Here is a 19,335-nt window from a genome sequence, read left to right as displayed (position 1 = left end):
GTTTATTGAGTTACATAAGAATTTAAATTGAAATTTTGCTACAGATGTCTACTTCAGGAAAACTGGATTGGAACGATCACCAGGTCTTTGTAAAGATCTAGAATGGATTAGCCAACAAGATCTTGTGATTCCAGAACCTAGCAATCCAGGAGTTACTTATGTCACGTATTTGGAGGAATTAGCAGACAAAAGTGCCCCGCATTTCTTGTCCCATTTCTACAATATATATTTTTCGCACATAGCTGGTGGTCAAGTGATTGCAAGACAGGTATGCATGAATGGACATTCTTGCTTAGGCTTCAACAAAGTCATGCTGTGTAGTAGTGTCTACTTTTCAGTGCTTGAAGTAGTACAGCTGAACAATTTTGTAAATTTGAGCCTGTAAACCTTTATAATGTTATTATTTTGATATTGGAACTTTAGAAGACTTGCTGTGTACAATTTATGTTGTGCTTTTCAGAAAACACTGATCAAAAAGAGAATTATGCACACTAATAGCCTCTCTATAAAGAGGAGGCAAAAGAATGTTCAATGTCTGAGATGAGCATGCGAGAGCCTAAAACCATAATTTGTTGCCAATACAGAGTTGCTCATACCAAATCAATCATATTTGTCTGATGTTTTATTGTCTTTAGGTTTCTGAAATGCTTCTGGAAGGAAGGGAGCTGGAGTTCTATAAATGGGATGGCGATGTACAAGAATCATTGAAAGTTGTATGTGGCAAGCTCAACATGCTTGGAGAGGTTGATGATTCAGATTGCTATGGACATTTCATTTGTTTCCTTTTGCTGACATTTTTCTCCATAACTCTTATTTTCTTTTATGCTTGCTATGCTTTGCAGCACTGGTCTCGGGAGGATAGAAACAAATGCTTAAAAGAAGCAGCAAAATCATACAAGTTTTTGGGGCAGATAATTCGCTTGATCATCTTATAAACCAGATTGGTAAGGCCACAACCTTTTCCACCTTATTTTTCTCCCCCACCCCTCTTCCTTCCAAAAGCACTGCATGCCCACGGTATGGGAAGATCATATCAAATCTGTTGATATCCCAGTAACAGAGCAACAGTTCTCTTGCTTAAACCTTAGCTTCTCCTTCTCATTGTTGCAGCCCAATATCATTAAGGTGTGCTTTCTTGCTTTTCACCAGGTAACACATTCCAATTGTAGACTTAACTCAGCACCAGTCTTTGTTTTCTATTCACCGAGCTGTCGGGACGGCCCTCAAATGAGTAACTGGAGCTGTGTCATGTATTCAGGAACATCGGTGTCCTCTAGTGATGACATTATTTACTTTGGGACACTCAGCTAAGGAAGCAGCTTTTATTATTAAGCCATGTCTACGCTAGTGACTGGTGCCTCCACTGACTGGATGATGTTTCATAGTGAATGGCAAGTTCTATAGTGCTGATGCTTTGGCTTTGTTGCAACACACAAGAAGCCAAGAATGCCGAGTACTCAGGATTTGCTTAACAATGCACCAATGTTATGAACTATTTGAAATTTGAGAAGAGATAGCAAAGTGGGAATAGAAACTAGATATAGAAGGAATATATTCATTACATCTACTCTGCTGTTCAAGCACAGTTATCAGTCTGTAGTGGGAGTATTGCCAAGAAAAGTGGAGGAAAAAAGTAGAAAATCTGAGAGCAACCAGGCTAGTGCGAATCAAAGAACTTGCCATTTCTGTCTCCCTATCTTCTTTTATTTCATCAACAGAAATGGAAAAAAATAAAGAAAAACAATCTGTAGTACCTTATGTCAAATCAAAGAATATGTCTTTGATCATTAATAAAGTGCATATTTCTCTTTATTTCCCCACTTGCTTCTTCTTTCTGAAAAATAATAACTTGCTGCATCACAAACTGAGAGGTATTGGCATATATTCCTATTGGCACATAAGGGAGAGCAATGCATACAAGTAAAGCCCATTTACAGAAGAACAATGCTTAGCAATTTACTATGATATTTGAGGCTGAGTGCTTCAAGATAGACACAACCATGCATGATCTAACCAAATACTATGGCATTCAAGGATGCAATCCTACTCTCTTGTGAAGGACATTAATCCTTTGTTATCTGTTTGGAATTTGTATCTGACTTTTGCTCAGAGTTGCTCTAGAAGGGATAAAATAATATGAAGAATCCCACTTTTAAATATGGTAACTTATGACAGGCGCATCAACAAACCAAATACTATAATATGAATAATGCATATCCTAATAGTAATAAGTACTTTTCTAGGTGGATAAATACAAAAGGAAAGTACGGTAGAGGTGCATAAATGGCGTCGTTCTCCACGAGGAAGTGCTCACTCAAACAGAATCTGAGTTCAGCTGCTCTTTGTTCTTCTCTCCTAGTACCATTATATTTCTCTCTTTTCTATGGAAACCCCCTTAATAAAGGGGACGGTTGATGCCTTATTCTTTTTCTTCCTTGCATTCTTCTTTCAAGGGGATGGCGGAAGATATATTCCACCACTCCAACAAGGTCTAACCTCACCCTGTTTCCTTCTATTCTTTTCTTTACTGGGATCCAGACACATTGTTTTGGCCTTTTCACACTTGAATAAAATCTGGGTTCTTTCCAAGTTTTCTCTCTTGTTGTTTATGGAGTTTTATGTTGATTGGATTAGATGGAAATATCTTAGCAGCACGTGTTACATGGTTTGCAGTTTACACGAACACATTGTTAAACCTATAATATGCATGCCTTTGACCTGATATTTTCGCACTCTGACCATTTCTTTCGCCTTCTTTCTCTCGAAATCTAAGAACTCAAAAGGAATCCGAAACCAAACCCTTCTTTTAACTTTCTGCTTACACTTTATGAGTTTTACTGTTTTATGGAGAATTTTACATGGAAGCCTCAGTAAGTTCTTATGTCCACTAGTTGTGTTTTCCGTGCTGCATTTTCCAGTTCTTGATCACCCTGCTGAATCCTTAACTGTTAATTTCTTCCTGGCAAGCTAGTTTCAATGCCGTTTTGTTTTTCTTCTGTTTCATGAATCATAATATAATATAAAGGGTAATGTTTGAAAGACAGGATGCGAAGTTCATAAAGGCTCCTAAGAAATCTCCATTGATATTAACAATGGTGGTCTTGTTTTTGCTCATGGTTTCTGGAGTTTACATCTTCTCCATCTGGTTGAGGCAGATAAGCCCACGAACAAACGCCAAATTTCTAAACATCAGAGTCCTTGACCACCTGCAACAGCAATGTCAAGCTCCAAACATTGAACAATGGGAAGCTCCATTTATACATTTTCCAAATCCTGAAACATTTAGCAGGTACCAACAATGTAATCTTCTTTGATTATTATCCACGCACTGGCTCTCAAGTTATATGTTGTTTAAAAGTTGAAGCTTGTTCTATGCAGGAAAGAATGTGTCTGCAACCCAGTAAGATACTTCGCCATATTGTCAATGCAGAGATCAGGGAGTGGGTGGTTTGAGACATTGTTAAATAGTCATACAAATGTTAGCTCAAATGGAGAAATCTTTTCAGTTAGGGATAGGAGAAGTAATGTGTCTTCAATACTGAAGACAATGGACAAAGTTTATAATCTTGACTGGTTCACTAGCGCTTCCAAGAATGAGTGCTCAGCTGCAGTTGGGTTCAAATGGATGCTTAACCAGGTAAAGTGACACAATTTCAGATTTCTTCAAAATTTCAAACTGCATATGATGCTCATTAAACATTTTACAGGGTTTGATGGAGCATCACGATGATATTGTGAAGTACTTCAAGAACAATGGGGTTTCTGCAATATTTCTATTCAGGAGGAATCTGCTCCGCAGAATGATATCTGTGCTTGCAAATTCCTATGACAAGGATGTTAAGCTATTGAACGGAACCCACAAATCTCATGTCCATTCATCAGCCGAGGTTTCTTTCTCTGTCTCACTCAGACTCTCACATGCATGTCTCTACGTCAATTGCTTACCATCTCGTTGGATTGCAGGCTCAGATACTTGCAAAATACAAGCCAACTATAAATACAACGCAACTCATTCCTGAGCTGAAGCGATCAGAGCAAACAACTGCCAAGGCTGTTGAATATTTCAGCAGCGCCCGCCATATAGTTCTGTACTATGAGGATCTTGTTAAAAACCGCACGGTAAGAGTTAAAGACTCTAGGTTTTTTTTTTTCCATAACCTTGGTATTTAAGCTTCTTTACAGACTCGAGTTGAAGTTTCCTCCGACTGCAGAAACTGAGAGAAGTTCAAGAGTTCCTAGGATTGCCATACAGAGAGCTCAGTAGCCGTCAAATTAAGATACACACGGCACCATTGTCAGAGCAAGTAGCTAACTGGGATGATGTTCAGAAAGCACTGGAAAAAGCGTCATCATATGGGAGCTTCCTCCATTCAGATTATAAAATTTAGTTTACAGTTGTTGATTGTTGATTATACTCTTTCCTCTGCTACAATACTTGTGCTAATCCAGCAAACTTTGGTCAGTGAGGATTCTTCTAATTCTGTCTTCAAGTTCATATCACAATCAAGTATTCTTGAAATAGTTAATCCACCTCCCTTACTAGAACTATGATTCTTTGGAATAATCACTATAATCAAAAGCTTAAGTAGGCATCGACTGGCTTTTAAGTAGTATAAAAACCAATACTCCAATAGATGCTGGAATGTACAGCTATGCAGTTTCATTGGAATGATCATAGCCATCTAAACATTATCTTTAACAAACCCAATGCAGTGAACATTGTGATAACTAGATCATCAAATCAAGCGTGCACTGCCTCATGTCAGCATGATCAAAAACTACTGCATATGGATTTAGATTCCACGGGTAATGAAGCAAATTGAGATGCAGATGAGTTCCATGTAGAACTAACTTTCTTCCTTTTTAACTTTTTTCTTCATTTCTTCCTAAATGTAGGTATTACAATGATGTTACAACCAAGATCAGCGACTAAACTGACCCATTATTTGTTACAGAATCAGGTTTATCTGTTTGTCTAATAACAAATTGATCAACAACCCTGACAGTATTCACTGGATCCTGCTGGCCTGAAGATGCACTCCATTTACTAGGATATTTTCTGCGATGGCTCAACTGTGGTGACTGTTTGGGCTCCCCATCCCAATCAGGATCTAACTTCCATTCCTTGGGAACCTGCATGTCAAATGGATCAGTGTTTGTCTCACGAAAGTCTATATTCCAGGTTTCCTGACAGAAAAAGGTGCTGTAAAAACACACATCAGGCTGCTAATTTTCAAATCCACGTAATGTACTGGCAGAAAAGGGGTGGATGAGGTAATGGTGTTCTCAACATGCAGGTAAAGGAAAAACTAATAAGTTCAAACGATGAAGACAAACCTAAAGAAAAAGACATCAACAAGTGAATAAATATTGGTTTCTTACCTTATCGACTGCAAGAGTGAAAACTTCAAGATCACCATCACGAGTGATGTGGAATCGTGTGAATGATTTGTAATTAGCAATTCTAAGAGAAGAGAAGGCCTCGTCAAAGTGTATGTGAAGCCAGTTAATGCAGATATATAAATAGCTTCCAAACACCAATGAAACCACTGGGGTTGAGAACACCCAGAAGTAGAGGAAGACTGACGCATAATATATGACAGCACCTCCTCGGGATAGCGACTGTAATCCGTTCTTGCAAATATTGCTTCTGGTGACAGCCATAACCTGGCAATTTTTCCTCCATTAATGTAGTTAACGATTGAAAAGGTATCATGTCTCCCAAACTAGGAGAGTTTCTTACCTCCGGAACATCAAATGCAGACATGAGATACTTGATACATGCTGGATAAAGGCCAAACGTCCATTGCTCTATACGAGCTCGAAGACCAGTAGGATCTGGAAAATGCTCACTTTCCACTGATCGGTACCACTGGTACAAAGAGTGATAACCTGAACACAGTAATTAATCATCAACAACTACTACTAAAAAGACCATGAATACAGCCATCACCAAAGTAGAATGAATTACTTTTATGCCATATTAACCTCTTTCAGTGGCTTCACTGACAATTGTATACGTTCATGGAGCTTAAAAAAATTTAAACTGCTTGGAGCAGATAATGATAAAAACATTATAATTCAGGTGATCAGAGCAACAACATTAACCGTCTTGCTATTGCAGAAAAGATAATTAAAATGTAACTCACCTGAGGTTGCTAGAAGTTTATGCCGAATACACGTTTCCAGACCTAACTCCAAGAGCAGCATAAGGATAAGGGCCGCAGCTAGATGTGCCGAAACATGAAGAATTCCAATTATTGCCCGCTTCTTCCGTGCTAATTTGGAAGGAACAAATGCAATTGCTGTGATCAGCAATAGCACTACACCAGCCAATGATATAAAAGAATGTTCCAGCACGTATATAAAAGAATTCCATACAGTGCCAAAGAAACTTCTCATATGACCAGAAAATGAATCATCTTGCCAAATGTGATCGAGCTTACACTAAAAAAGGAGGGAGACAGATCATTCAATATTATACTACATGTAAGCTTTCCGATTCAAAAAGAGGGGGGGGAGTTGTGATCCTAATAAACAGCTCACTTTAGGTCCAATTACAGTTTAAGTTAGAATAACCAAGTCAAATGTACAAATTTCAAAGAATTTTAAAGAAATTCACCTGTGGAAACATAGAGAAAACCAATATAAAGTATATAATGCCACCAATGAAATCAAACTGCCAATTCTTCTTCCGAAACTTCAAAATATTACCCAATGCAATCTGTATCAAAGAACAACCCCAACATGAATGTGAACTCAGAGGAAACAAGACAAATGGAATCTAAGAAATACTAAAGAAGAGAAAAATCCAAGAGTACCCTGCTTGAATCATCAAAAGAAGGATAAGCGGCTTTACACTCATATGTTTTTCCATAAAATTTGTTAAAATTACTAAACACATGAGTTGGGTGCAAAAAGGCCCCTCCACACCCATTTACAAGAAGATGCTGCACATGAACTGGACCTTCTGATGGAACACATGAATGGCGCATATAATGATGCAGGTCCCCAGCAATTCGAAGTTTACACCTTCCTTTTAAGTAATCACATATCAGGTGTGAGACATTCTCCCCAGAAACGCCATTCCAATACCAATCAAGAAGCCAGTGTGGTTCATGGGTCATAATGATCACAGAATCATTTTCTCCAAGCTGAAAAGGAAAATGGAGGAAACAAAATTATTCTCAACCAACATAAAGTTTTGGACGGAATATAAGAGATAAGCACAGAATGCTAAACATATGCTTATATTTATAGTGTTATACTAATTGGTAACAGTATCAGATTGAAAGCATAAACATATGCTTGCACGACAACTTCTTCCAAAACTAGGTACATTTAACTGTGAGCAGTCCATTGCAAGCAGACTTCTTAAGGTACACACTAGTATTGAGGAATCAAAGTTTGTGATCCATTTACTCCATATGATATGAATTACTATACATGTGCATCCAGGCCAGTATGCCTCAGGCCTCAAATGCAACATACACAACTCAGTTAATGCACAACAGCGCCACTGGAATGTGAATTCTCTGGAATGCATTGATAGAAGACAACTAACAAGACATCTTTTTAAAAAAAAAATAGATGAGTCTTCCACAAAGTTACAAATATATCCCCTCCTTCAGTAAGGTGTATTTCTGATCATAGACGATTCAAAATGTAACATTAATAGCAAACATGACAGAAAAGGACAGATATTACGAGTAAGTGATACCTTGTTCTTTACTAATTCAGAAAAGAACTTGAACTGGTACACATCGATGTCAGCATGGAGTGATAAATCAAGACCAAATACCCACCACCTTTTTGGGAGCTGCAAAGCAAAGTAACTCTTCTTCTGAGGCATAAACCACCCACCCAACCAGCTCTTGTGGCATATATACCTCATAAACGTATTAAGTCCATCAAACCAATCTGTAAAGTTAAAGCATAATGCCATTACACATGGTTGAATTTTTAAATAACAATAAAAGTAGAAGGCTTCTTTATTAACAAATATAAGGTTCTACTAAGGAAACATGTGATAATTGTTCAGACAATGAGTAAATTACAGTAATATATACTTAAAAAACAATGGAATGCCTCCTTTGAACTTTTCTCTCAAGCAGAAACATGGATCACTCAAGATTATATTCAGGCTAAAAAGTAAGACCTACCATGATTTCCAGGAATAAGAAAACACTGAGGTCCATTGTATTCCTTGAGTTCAGATACCCCTTCTGGTAACTCAGGCTTGTTTGCAGCTATGTGCTCTGGTTTGTACCAAGGTGGAGGCTGAAGAGCATATTCAAAAGGACAAAAGAGACGCCTTTCATACGTGAATCCCGATGGATTAGGATACCTATCACATAAGCCACAAGTTATGAGTATAAACCATCAATATGAGAACACTATTATCACTAAATTATCAACCAAACAAACAGCAATATAGAGGCTCTAGCTACATGAATAATAAACCATCAATATGACAAGTTTGATTTTATCCAGTCAAGCTACTTGTACCCAAGACATAGTACCAACTTACGCAAGATCTCCTCCAATAAGTAGCAGGTCCCCACGTGGCAGCGTAAGCACAGAATCATCTCTAGTAAGCCGAATGGAAGGTTGAGCAAGCAGCCGAGCCACAGCATATGATGAATTTCCACCATCGCCAGTATCAGCCATGAAATCAAACCATAGATCTTCCTTTTCACTCAAATGATCATAAAAAAGATCATCTTGTTTAGCTCCATCGTGAACCCTGCTCATTGCTGCCTGACAAAGGCAGAAAGGAAGAATAAAAATTCATTCCTTGATGGAATATCAGGAAATTTTTGCTTATAACAGCAATCCTTATAACACCAAAAAAATACATATGTTATGTTAATTCATATAAAATCAAAATATAGAACAATACCTGCATCATGCGCATGTCAAACCGGCCAACAAACACAGTTACTGATACCAAGAGGTCAAAAACAGTCTTGAACAAGTCAGCTGATGTTCTGCGAAATTTGGGATAAGCATTTTAAGGGCAAAAGATTGAAGCCTTTTGGCTGCCACCACAAAGTGGGGTAAAAAAATGAGAAGCTAAAGATAAAAGACAAAGAAATAGTAATTACCCTGAATACCAAGGAACCATATCCAAGAAATCTGGTTTCATTTGATTCTTTTTCAGCTTCTCGAATTCTTCAACAGACAAAGGGTGAGTAAGAGCCCACCTGTGTTTGATGCAGAAAATACAGCAAAAAATTATAATGAAGAGTAAGAATCAAGGCATGTAGAAGCAAGAGTAGCTCATTCCTATAAAAGATACCAATCTTGGACCCAGAAACTAATACAAGTCATCTACAGGATGGATAATCAAGAACTGGGAAATGGTTATCGACAGAATACTCATGCATAAAAAGTCTCATTGCAATGAAAATGAACCTTGATGTGAGAAAATATAGCAATCTGAACATTGGATCCCATGCAAGATATTATACAGTTCCTCTTTCAAACATGTAACAAACAGATACATTTCACACATTACGAACAAGCTATATGCTTCCACTCACCCTGTTGATCTTTCCACTACGTAATTGGCAATGTAAAGACCAATAAATGTAGCCCACAGTGAGTATATGGGAGAAATTTCATCTGAGGAACCTGGACACGAACCATTGCAAGCTAACTGCATAAGAGGTTCAAGAGAAAAATATATAGTAAGGATTAAAAACAACAAAAACACAAAAAAATTCCCATAGGATGATTCAAATGATATAAAACCTTAGAGTGGGGCAGAGCCTTACCTCACCATAAATGACCCACTTCGACAAAAGTGGATAATCACTTGCAGAGCCAACTGGAGCAAACCAAGACGAGCAGACCTGGTCTTTCAACTCATTCATACGAAGAAATTTCGCAAGCCATGTGTTTCTCTCTTCTTTCTTCCAAAAGGAAAACCAATTAGAAGTTCTTCGTTCAAGAGGTCTCTGCCTTAACATAGCACGGTTGCCACAATGGCTATAGAATACACAGCAGGCTATACTAATAACCTACAAAGATCGAGAGAAGAAAATACCAATAAGGACCAGCATCTACACAAATGCAAAAACCTGCAGTATAAGGAAGAACAATCAATCGCATCTTCAACACTTACAGCACAATTCTGGAGAATGGTCAAGATTTCTGGCCTCCTCCCAGCCACACGAGAAATAAGACCAAGATACCACAGGCCAAGGAATATAATGTGAAAGACAAGAAGAAAGAGTATAGAAGAGACATATATTGACAAAAACAACGACAAATTCATCCTCATATCCACTCCCATTGACTGAAAACTAGGAAGATGATAGATAGCTGCAACTAAAATCCATGCTATGTACCTGCAAATTTAAGATTTATAAAGTCACAAATAAACCATCTTGTTCTTACCTTCCTGCTGTATACCAACAATTATCTAAATGTATTTATGTGCATAGACTTCACAACATGATTAACAAAGGCATCAGATTAGAACACTCACCATCGACTGAAATTTGAATAACTTGGTTTGATAGTCTTCCCTATAAATGGAGATGAAAAAAAATAAAAGAATCCAAGCAGACAGGCATACATAGACCACCATTTGATGTTATTATCCAATTTTTCTATCAAAGTATGCATGTTATCTGATGAGATAAAGAACAGACAACCCACAACCACTGCAATTATGGCATGACGCGAATGTTCATGCGGGTAAGGATATGTATGAGTTAAAATCGTGCGAACCCTGTCCATTCCAAGGGTAGGTAATAATCCAGCTGAATGCTTATCAGAGCCCATTGCTCAAAACAAAAAATTCTTGTCTAGCTCCTCCTATTTACCCTTATTCAAATCTGTCTCACAACCAGCCCCCACACTTCACCTGCACAAAAAGTCCAGACGCACCACAAGGACAAGCTTCCAAGTACCTGATAGCAATACCGAATAGCATTAAACTTTAAACAAGACATAAAATTTAGTCATTTCAATTAGAATACGTGACAAAGCGCAAAAGATTATTAGATTTTAATCAGCATTATTAGTTTCAAAGCAATTACTAATCCAATAAAATCAAGTGAACCAATGCCATCAAGGTACAATGGTCTAAAGAAAAACATAATCCTATGACGCAAAAACGACATTAATTCTAAGTTCAACCATAACTGCTACTTTCATAATTAACGCAAACACAAAAAAAAAACCATATAAATACTTTATATCTCTCTCTCTCTCCCCCCCCCCCCCCCCCCCCCGCCCCAAGAAATCAAACAGACCAATAGGGCTTGTTTTGAATCAAAAACCATAACCGCCACAAACAGAAACATCATTATTACCAAAAATGTTAAAACCCAAAAAAGAAAAACACCTGCAACAATCAACGGCTTGATAATTCGAACAACAAAGCACGGAAATTTTAAGAGATAGTACCTGAAATGAGAGACAGAAAGAGAGAGAGCGTGCATGTGGAAGCAATGAAAAGGGCAAGTTGTGGGGGTGGCGGAGGAGGGGGATATATCAGGTTTTTGTAGAATGTATATATAAAAAACCATGGCATCTCAGAATGCTCGAGCCGAACATAACAACGGCATATTCTCCTCTCTCTCCCCCCTCTCTCCTATTACTTGCAGAGGTTTCCTTTTTTCTTTTCCCTTAAAATACTTTTACTAAACAAAATTCAAAGATTGGGCTTTGAACAAGAAAAGACCAGAAAAACAATTTTACAACTTTACGCGGTTGAAAATTTTTGAAGCCACGTTTCTGATGAACGACAAACCGTTGGATTAAGGGACACGCGGGAGTTTGCGTGATGGTTAAGAAGAGTGGAAACTGAAACACGTGGAGTTTGTGTTGGGGGCGAGGATGTGGTCAATTGTCGAATGGAATATAAGCAGTGATGATGTTATGAGAGGATCCTTGCCCTGATTTTGTTTTCTCAATTGGATTTGGATCAGGCCAACCACCACATCGGATACGTTTCCTTCCCCTTTTTCCCGGGCTGACTCCATTCATTTGTTGGTTACCTTGGACTGTGGGGACGGCCGGGTTTTTTCCCTTGTTTCTTTCTTTTTGTTAAAAGGTAATCGATCATGTAAAATCATGTCAGCCCCATCATCACCTTCGACCCACCGTGCTCAAAGGGTAACAACGTTTTCTATGACTGTGCTATGTTGTTTAGGAGAAGAAGGGTCACTCTCATTCATAAATGCTTGCTCATCTTGCTTGAAATTGCCAAGTTCTGGAAACAATGCGTGAGATGGACATTAGCCGCACGAGTTCCTTGCGGCCGTGCCGACCATGAGATGCGATGTGGATCCAAAAGATTGCTCAAGATGGTCCAATTTATAGGCCATTAGTCAAGAGTCATCCCTACTACCTGAGGCTAAATTTATGACCCAAACTCTTCCTTTTAAGCCCATATTAAGCTGGCCTTTTTGGGGGGTTGCCATAGAATGCGTTAGCTTCGGCGCAACAAAGTAGGCTTGGGTCGCGTGCGTGGCCATCTCCTGTTTAGCTTGAGCTTGTTAGGATTGGTTTTCATGGTGATTGCCTGTCCCACGCTTGAATAAGGTAGTTGGTTAGCTAGATGCACACTCCCAAGTTTGACTTGCTAAGTAATAAAACAGTGTCTTAAAGTAAGTCATTTACTGTTTTCTCAATTAATCATTTCAAACCCACAACCATTCCCCATCATGAACCTTACACTAGTTATTCTAGAACCCTTTTCTTCAACTAGCATAACCATCAAATCCTACTTCAAAGATTCCTAGATTCATTTGAGTTATAGGATTCTGCATATGTTCAACGGCTAGGATTTGACGGCTGTGGGAAAATGCTTCCCTCTCTTTCAACCAATGTGACAGAGTCTCCTAGCTCTACAATTGTATATAGCTGTTCAATTCCTCAACGCATGTTCTTGTTATGATCACGATTTGCGACTAATGGAGCCCACTTCTCCAGGATCCAACTGTGTTCTTTGGAAGCTAAGAAATTCCTCAACTCGAGGAGCCAACCAGGCTGTAGCCACCAGGCAACCCCTCCCTCCCCTTCAATATTGAAGACTGAATGATGAGTGGAAGGTCTTGGCACGGAACGATTTGGGAACTATACAACATCATTAGCTTCATTTGACTTGGATATTCTTCTCTACAGGAGTATAATTGTTTATACACCAATGGATACATTAGGGTTCCTCTTGGATTTCTGTGGGGCTGTAATGCTTATACACCTTTCTTTTACTGGTAAAAGCTTTGACAATGCAGTGCGCACTTGGTTTTGGTCACTAGCACTTTTAGTAATGCTCTGCATTATCTCTAATTATTGTCAGCAAATCTTCACTTAATATTTTAAGCATGATTTTGATCAGTTGTTAATTATTAACGATCATCAGAATGACGCTTAACCCTCTTGTTGGGATTTCCAAATTCCCCACTGTCGTAGTGGCTTGGAATTATGTCGGTTCAGATAATCAGAATGAACATCAAAGATAAAAGAACAATTTTCTTTGTACTTGCTCTCAGATATATCTGCTGTAAGAAAATGGCTCCTGCTATTGGCAAACGCTAACTAAATAAGCTATAGTCCTTCGAATCTTGGAGACAAGGCAAACACACGAATGTCTATTCTCCAGTTAATGCGGTTTTTGGGGGCCTTGCTGCCAGCTTTTGCCTTCCCTTGTTTTGAGTTGTGTTGGGCCTAGCTCTGTTTTGGCTTGGTACTCTGATTCTAGTACTCTGTTACTGTCGATTCTCAATCAATTCAACTCTACGGGTGATCTAATTCTAGTCCTGCGTATTAACGTACTTTAATTAAGGGAATGATACTTAAACCACTAATAAGCCAAAGATTAAAGTTCAAGCAGGATGATCAGCTCGGTTAACATGATAAGCAGGTCGTGTTTGACTAGGACAAGTCAGTGGGCAAGCGGTTCACCTCCTAACATAATAGCCATAAAAGGATTACACTGCTTAATGCCCTAATCCATCCAGCTCTTCCTCTCTCCCACCCCAATTAGTTTCAAGCATGTCTAGGCGTTGAAATTATTACTTTCAACTAATGACTACGTTTTACGTGGAGTAAAGTGACAAGTGAAAATGAAAGAAGGAACACTAATAAGGAAAGAACTTCATATCAGGCCGGTTCTAGCTCAGAGAAAATTGGTTGGCGCCGGTTATTCCTAGCCAACTTTAGTGCTTGACCCAGTAAACGCTAGATTTACAATTGCCAAGTTTTCATGGAAAGAAGATTTTCCGGTCGGCAGCAGGAGCCCCACAAGATCCTTCTTTTGATTCTGTTCAACCGCATATTGCACAAGAATTGCCTGCACTAGCTGAATAGAAATCCCCTGCCCCTATTCGTGCCCCCTTCTCTTTTCATGCCCAGTGTATAGGTTTATTTTTTACTGTTGTTAGGAGTCTTAAAGCTAAGGGCTCTTTGCTTTTGCTGCAGCCTTTTACCCTCTTTTACTCTTATCTCTCGCAGTTCTACTGCTCAAAAAGTTCAACGAGTTTTTATCTCCACCGAAAAGGATCGAGGGCTTTCCTTCCTGCAACTTCTGAAATTACCAACGATCCAGTGGTTTTGCAACTCATTGTCGGATCACATACGCTTAGGCTTTCTTTTTGCAACTGATTTTTGGGGTTTGAGTTCATTGTCGTATCACCGAAGCCTAGAGATGACCTGATAGACAAAACTTTAATTAAAAGCTTATTAAATGTATAGCTGGGAGGTTCAGTTCTAAATTCAATGCCCATGACAATGTATTTTACTTTTGTATTTTGTATATTTAGTAGGGTAAAAGTTCGAGAACTTAGGCTGATGCAGTGATGCTGGTAGAGAAAATATAAACAAGAAACTAAACATGAAAAGAGAAAAGGGGCACCGGTGGGGGCACAAATAGGGGGCAGGACATTTCTGTTCAGCACTAGCTAGCTTGTCACGCAACTATGGTTAAACTTTAAAACAGTAGACCAACAACAACAGCAACTAAAAGAGAAAAAAAAATGGACTGCGGTAGAAAAGAATACATGGTATTTCAACCATCTAATGTTGAGCAAGCCGTCCCCCTCAAGTCAAAGAAGGTATGCAGTGATTCTTTGAAATTTCAAGAACAGCAGAGAATTGATCATCATCAGGCTTGAAACTTTGAGGGGCACAAGGAACTTTGGAGGACACTTGGATTTTCCACTTTATGTTTTTTGAACAAAAAAAGCAAGTTGGTGTCAATTCTGATGCCTCTTTTTACATGTTAGTCTCTTCTATGTCTCTGTTTATGGCCATTCCTCAGTCACTACATAAGAATCGAACTTGGAGGCAATAAATAGACTACAAATTTTGGGGACAGAGAAAGCTAGCAAATCTTTTTTTGTGTATCTTTATATATATTCACTTTCAATTATTGATCAGTTACTAAATAAATTTCTTTAAAGAACGTTTAGCTTAAAATTCTAATCAAGATGGAAAAAGGCGGCTTTGGCTGTAGCAGTGGCTCTTTTGATAGAGATTTTTTAAGTGAATGAGCAATGAAAGATGCATGTATATAATTTCAACTTGTTATACAGAGCACGTGAAATATGATGCATGAACAGTGATTCCAGGAACTTTTGAAGGGGTAGATTCAAGGAGCAAATTAACTCAAAGTGGGTTTATACCAGAAAAGTCTCATTCATGGACCTAGCAAATGCGTGCAAGTTTCCTCCACCCCTCTCCTGAACATGATTTTTCTGGCTCTTACCAAATTCCAATATATAGAAAGAACACGGGGGGAGCAATAGTTGCATGGGACATGCAGAAAACAGGGGTACAGCACACTAGATTTCAACAAACATGGGAATATACTGAACTAGTCCTGTCAAAGGAATCTAAGGGGACATCTACCATAATGACGCATAAGACTCGGTTGCAAATTTTTGTAAGCGTTTAACTTTGAATAGTTGGTAATTAGCAGGGGCATGCGAGGTTCTAAAGTCTATAAATACTTGACAGAGGCAAAGCTTAAGGGCATCTCATCAGTCATCACTACCCACTAGTACAACTTCCTTCTCTTTTCCTCTTAGCTAGATACTGTTTCCCCTTTAAGCTTTCTAATCCTTTCTTGTCAATCACCCTAATGGCCAAAACCAACCTCATTGTTCTAGCCGGTGCCCTGCTCCTTGTGCTATTGCTTTCCTACGGTATCACATTTACCGAGGAAAGGGTTTTGAAGACAGACAAAGACGTCAAGCCTGCTGGAAACTATGTGACGAATGTGATGACCAACAGTCGCAAGACCAACTTGAACCGTGACATTTTAGAAGACGGAACAGATGATGTCCATACTGCCAGCTCTGCCAATGACACTGCATTCGATGCCGATGATTTCCGCCCCACGACTCCAGGCCACAGCCCCGGCGCCGGTCACTCCACCGGACCTGCCAGTAATGACAAAAACTAGATCACACTCCCTGCAAGAACCATTAGTATCCACTACTGTTTGTCGCAAATTTTAATCAATCTCTCGTAGGCTATATATCCTATGATTATGTACTAGCTATACCTAAGGCACTGACATGATCGTGCTCTAAGAATTAATGTTATTTGCATGTAATAACAGTTATGAATTGGCTTCGTAAGTTTTAAGCACACGAAAGGAATGCATCTCAAAGTGTGTTCATTATCACTCATTCGTAAATTAATAAATAAAAATTTAGTTTTAATAATACTATATATAATATGTTTTATATGTTAGTTGCCAACGATGGGAATTGTTGGTCCGGGCACTTTTTCCTTATTCGGTTTTTTTATAATATACATACATACATATATATATATATATATATAAGCAGTGACCTTGAATCCTTAGATTCACTTTTTAATTATATTTCGTGCACTTAACAGGGTATATAATAATAAAATATCCTTTCAGCCTTTTTTGGGTTCCAACTCCCAGCACTTTGATTATTGAAAGTCGGAGCCCTTTACTTCCAGGATATGAAAGGAATTTATATATGAAAGGACGGCACCGTCGACCGCATCGGGACTCCTGCAGCTTTCAACTGTGATATCCTTTTCAATTCAACGGATTGTCATGTAGATATGTAGTACCAAAACAGTATCGATGTAAAAGATAAGAAGAAGTGAACAAACAGCTAGCTGATCTGAATTCTACTACTGTATTTACAAGGGCTGGGAGTTGGCAACTGATATATAGCTATATCTCCATGTTGCAGAAAACAGCAAACCTTGAAAGCTCTATGGCCTTCAACTAGAGATCAGATAAATAGATTACAAATGATGAAGACAAAATTTAATAGTAAACAAAGCTGAATTCTTGTTTATTAAGAAATGAGTAACAATGATACACACTACTAGTTAGATGGATTTCTTTACATATAATTTACATGAAATCCGTCTGATTGGAGTAATCTTTGAGAGCATACAGCATAACACCGGCGCCTCTCTTATTCGAGGAATCCTCTTTACATACTGATAAGAAAGTCTAGCTATGAGATTAAAAGGCAACACATATTGAGAGACCGTTTTACAGAGTAGATAATATCTATAATGTATTCTTACGAGGATATATATATAGTAAGTGCGATCTAGCTAGCTAGCTAGTGATGGTCATTAATTACTGGCAGGTTCAGAATGACCGACGCTGGGGCTATGGCCGGGACTCGTGGGGTGGACATCCTTGGTAGCGTATTCGTATGCAGTGAACTTTCTTCCAAGGAAGGCACTAGGACCATCATGATCTGCTCCATGTATGCCATGGCTGCTCATGGTGCTTCTTACCCTGTTTCCCCAGTGCTCATCTTTCTCCATCTTGAAAAGCCTAACTCCATCGGACAATCTAATTCCGCAAGAGAACAATAACAATGAAGCAAACAGAACGGCACGAGCGACAATCAGGTTGTTTTCGGCCATTAGACCAGATATATGGAAGGGATGATCTGAAAGTTCGAATAGAAAAGTATATATAAGAGGAAACGAAGAGAGTGAATTCAAGAGTAAGTGACGAGTAACCAATGATGGGATGCCCTTGTGCCTTTGCTCGGCTGGGTATTTATAGACTTCAGTCTTCAGAGGCTATGACAGGTACAGTATAATTCCAATTTCCATCTCGATGTTTTTCCATATCCACGATGGTATCCCTGTTTTTTTTTTCCACCTTCATTTCGTGCAGAGGTTTTTTTTTTTCCCCCATATGCAACATTGGACGGTGTGTTTTTTTTTTTTAATTAGAGAATGATGTTTATTCATTTCTCAAATAAAAAACCCATAGTGTTTTGTTCTTTGTAATTTTGTATTCCCAATAATTTACCATTTCATTTTCTCTCTTTCCTTCCCTTTCTAATGAAAATTAAGCAAAATTTTAGTAATTCTCAATCAATGGCGGACCAAGGCATTGTCGAGATGGCAACCACCACTCTTCAGTTTTTTATTATTATTATTATTATAAAACAAGTTTCTATCCTTGTATGAGTATGGTTTAATCATCTTGAATGCGAAATTTTAGATCCTTCACTGCAGTTATAAGGTCAAATTAATTTTTTCCACATGAAAAAGTTGTACATAGAGAAAAAATTTTTGATTTATATCAGGTCAATTGAGATATATAAAAAAATAATGTTATAAATGGCACTAAGGAAGTTTGTGGTTCTTGTTTTTGACCATAGAAAGTGGCATTTAAGTTTCGAGTGCCACCACAAGGAAGATACCAGATTCCATTTTTAAGGTTTTATAATAATATATTATTAACTAGTTTGAGCAGCAAATCGATGTGTTTAGATTTTGTTATAGAAAATTGGATCGGTTGCCATGCGGACTTGAGTGCTTCACGAAGGTTCCATCTATATCTGACATATTATCCATGTATATATTTTATAATAAAATATCTTTTATTGAAAGAATAATAATAGGAATAATTAATTAACAGTTATCAACCCTCCTTTAAATTAGGGGATTACTCGTTCAAATCCTTAAATCTAGTACCCTACCAAATCTCATTTGAGTGCTTGTGTTACTCTATTTTCTCATTGACACACATAAAAAACATGTGCCATACATATATAGTATTTAAATAATTTTTTAAAAAATCCTAAAATTACTAGCTAGGAGTTAATATATATGCCCAATATTGGGTTTTCTAATATCAGGAAAATGCTCTGGCAAGCCAAAACAAAGTAAAAATAACACTTGATTTTGTCTTTTTGTTGGACCAAATTGGGTTCATGAACAAAATCATTTCGACGTTTTTTCTATCTCCTAGCGTGGCAAGCGTGGGTCAAAGAACATGCGCGTCGGTGTCCGATTTGACGATTTGGGCCAAATATGTTTTGTTTTTATCCTAAATTATTATTGGGC

At 38.2% G+C, this 19,335-nt stretch overlaps 3 protein-coding genes across 3 annotated transcripts in view; 2 read left to right on the top strand and 1 right to left on the bottom strand.

The window, feature by feature from the left end:
- Positions 1-1,830, top strand: part of HO2 (heme oxygenase 2) — a 2,117-nt gene extending 287 nt beyond the window's left edge. The window contains exons 2-5 of the mRNA XM_021428571.2: positions 45-268; positions 636-743; positions 843-944; positions 1,150-1,830. Coding sequence (XP_021284246.2) covers positions 45-268; positions 636-743; positions 843-935 — 425 coding nt within the window. The 3' untranslated portion in view covers positions 936-944; positions 1,150-1,830. The remainder of the gene's footprint in view (positions 1-44; positions 269-635; positions 744-842; positions 945-1,149) is intronic.
- A 354-nt stretch (positions 1,831-2,184) lies between these two features.
- Positions 2,185-4,632, top strand: LOC110416407 (uncharacterized). Its single transcript, XM_021428405.1, has 5 exons — positions 2,185-3,289; positions 3,379-3,637; positions 3,708-3,887; positions 3,964-4,119; positions 4,212-4,632. Exons 1-5 carry the CDS (start codon positions 3,030-3,032, stop codon positions 4,386-4,388), a joined length of 1,032 nt encoding a protein of 343 aa, XP_021284080.1. The 5' UTR covers positions 2,185-3,029; the 3' UTR covers positions 4,389-4,632.
- A 136-nt stretch (positions 4,633-4,768) lies between these two features.
- On the bottom strand, positions 4,769-11,823 carry LOC110416406 (uncharacterized). Its single transcript, XM_021428403.2, has 16 exons — positions 11,422-11,823; positions 10,496-10,922; positions 10,130-10,355; positions 9,780-10,025; positions 9,546-9,661; positions 9,108-9,206; positions 8,903-8,990; positions 8,531-8,760; positions 8,163-8,347; positions 7,721-7,920; positions 6,822-7,154; positions 6,623-6,724; positions 6,150-6,447; positions 5,744-5,892; positions 5,383-5,667; positions 4,769-5,133 (listed from the first exon to the last, which is right to left on the bottom strand). Exons 2-16 carry the CDS (start codon positions 10,792-10,794, stop codon positions 4,930-4,932), a joined length of 3,060 nt encoding a protein of 1,019 aa, XP_021284078.1. The 5' UTR covers positions 10,795-10,922; positions 11,422-11,823; the 3' UTR covers positions 4,769-4,929.
- Between the last annotated feature and the right edge of the window lie 7,512 nt (positions 11,824-19,335).

Source organism: Theobroma umbraticum, unplaced genomic scaffold (assembly GCF_002168275.2).
Source record: "Theobroma umbraticum cultivar Fairchild unplaced genomic scaffold, ASM216827v3 scaffold_51.0, whole genome shotgun sequence".
NCBI classification, from domain to species: Eukaryota; Viridiplantae; Streptophyta; class Magnoliopsida; order Malvales; family Malvaceae; genus Theobroma; species Theobroma umbraticum.
Note: the sequence above shows the minus strand (reverse complement) of the source record. Positions and strands in the feature narration are given on the sequence as shown.

Coding starts and splice junctions, on each gene's coding strand:
- LOC110416407 (XM_021428405.1), top strand. CDS start 3,030: ATGTTTGAAAGACAGGATGCGAAGTTCATAAAGGCTCCTAAGAAATCT. Junction 3,290..3,378: donor AATCCTGAAACATTTAGCAG/GTACCAACAATG, acceptor TGTTCTATGCAG/GAAAGAATGTGTCTGCAACC. Junction 4,120..4,211: donor ATCTTGTTAAAAACCGCACG/GTAAGAGTTAAA, acceptor CTCCGACTGCAG/AAACTGAGAGAAGTTCAAGA.
- LOC110416406 (XM_021428403.2), bottom strand. CDS start 10,794: ATGGGCTCTGATAAGCATTCAGCTGGATTATTACCTACCCTTGGAATG. Junction 8,348..8,530: donor CTTATTGGAGGAGATCTTGC/GTAAGTTGGTAC, acceptor CTTATGTGATAG/GTATCCTAATCCATCGGGAT. Junction 7,155..7,720: donor CTGAATTAGTAAAGAACAAG/GTATCACTTACT, acceptor TTTCCTTTTCAG/CTTGGAGAAAATGATTCTGT.